Genomic DNA, 948 nt, shown 5'->3' on the forward strand with positions numbered 1-948 from the left:
AGACAAAACTTCCTATTTAGCGTTTGCACGTAGGAAGCGGGGCTCCGGACCACCATGTGACAACTGAGGCCCGTGGGCCTTGGTTGACTTGTTCTGTCACCCCATGTTTCTCCTCCAGACCCTGTAGGGAAATCAGAGAGGGGACCCACCAGAGAGGGGAAATCAGGTGGGGACCCACCTTACGGAGAATGAGGTGGGAAATGGATGCGTTGGCGTCGATGATGATGGTGGACACTTTGTCATCTCGGATCTCCTTGAGCAACGGCGTGGGGTCCCGGCTGTTGTCCAGCATCCTCACCGACAGCGTCTCCTTGGAGATGAGGAAGCCTCGCACCAGTTCCTCCAATCGCAGCAGGCCTGAGGGAGGGGTGGGGCCCTGGGTTACAGCCCCTCCGTGTGCCTGGAGACGGGGTCGGCCACTCCCTCCTCTCTGGCACAGGGTAGCTGGGGAGAGGACCAGGGCTCGCTCAGGATGTGGGGTGGCTGTTCGGGGTGCAGCTGGCTCTCTTGGGGTGCTGGGCCCAGGGGCCTGATGCTTGGGTCCTCTCAAATTGAAGTCCCAACCGAGACCTCCCCCGACCTCCAGACTGCTGTCTCCTGCCACCTTTCTGCCCCCACCGGGCTGCATGACAAACATCGCACACTTCACGCGTGCATAGCCGCAATCCGCTCTCCTCGCCAAACCACCACACCTCGCCGGGTCAGTGAACAGACTCCAGCCGGCCAGGCGCTCAGGCCAGAACCCTTGACGGCAGCCTGGCCCCTGTCTGTCTCTCACACCCACGGCCAATCCAACCAGGCTCTACTTTCAAAACACAACCCATGGGGCTTCCCTGGTGGCACAGTGGTTGAGAATCTGCCTGCCAACGCAGGGGACACGGGTTCGAGCCCTGGTCTGGGAGGATCCCACATGCCGCGGAGCAACTGGGCCCGTGAGCCATGGCTGCT

General features: G+C 61.6%; 1 protein-coding gene across 1 annotated transcript in view; it reads right to left on the reverse strand.

The window, feature by feature from the left end:
• Window positions 1-178: 178 nt before the first annotated feature.
• The window catches only part of LOC129391931 (glutamate receptor ionotropic, kainate 5-like), a gene marked incomplete at its 3' end in the record, with an annotated part of 6,579 nt that continues 5,809 nt past the window's right edge, over window positions 179-948 (reverse strand). The window contains exon 5 of the mRNA XM_055083434.1: window positions 179-357. Within this exon, the coding sequence (XP_054939409.1) occupies window positions 179-357 (179 nt within the window). The remainder of the gene's footprint in view (window positions 358-948) is intronic.

Source organism: Physeter macrocephalus, unplaced genomic scaffold (genome assembly GCF_002837175.3).
Source record: "Physeter macrocephalus isolate SW-GA unplaced genomic scaffold, ASM283717v5 random_1465, whole genome shotgun sequence".
Lineage (NCBI taxonomy): Eukaryota > Metazoa > Chordata > Mammalia > Artiodactyla > Physeteridae > Physeter > Physeter macrocephalus.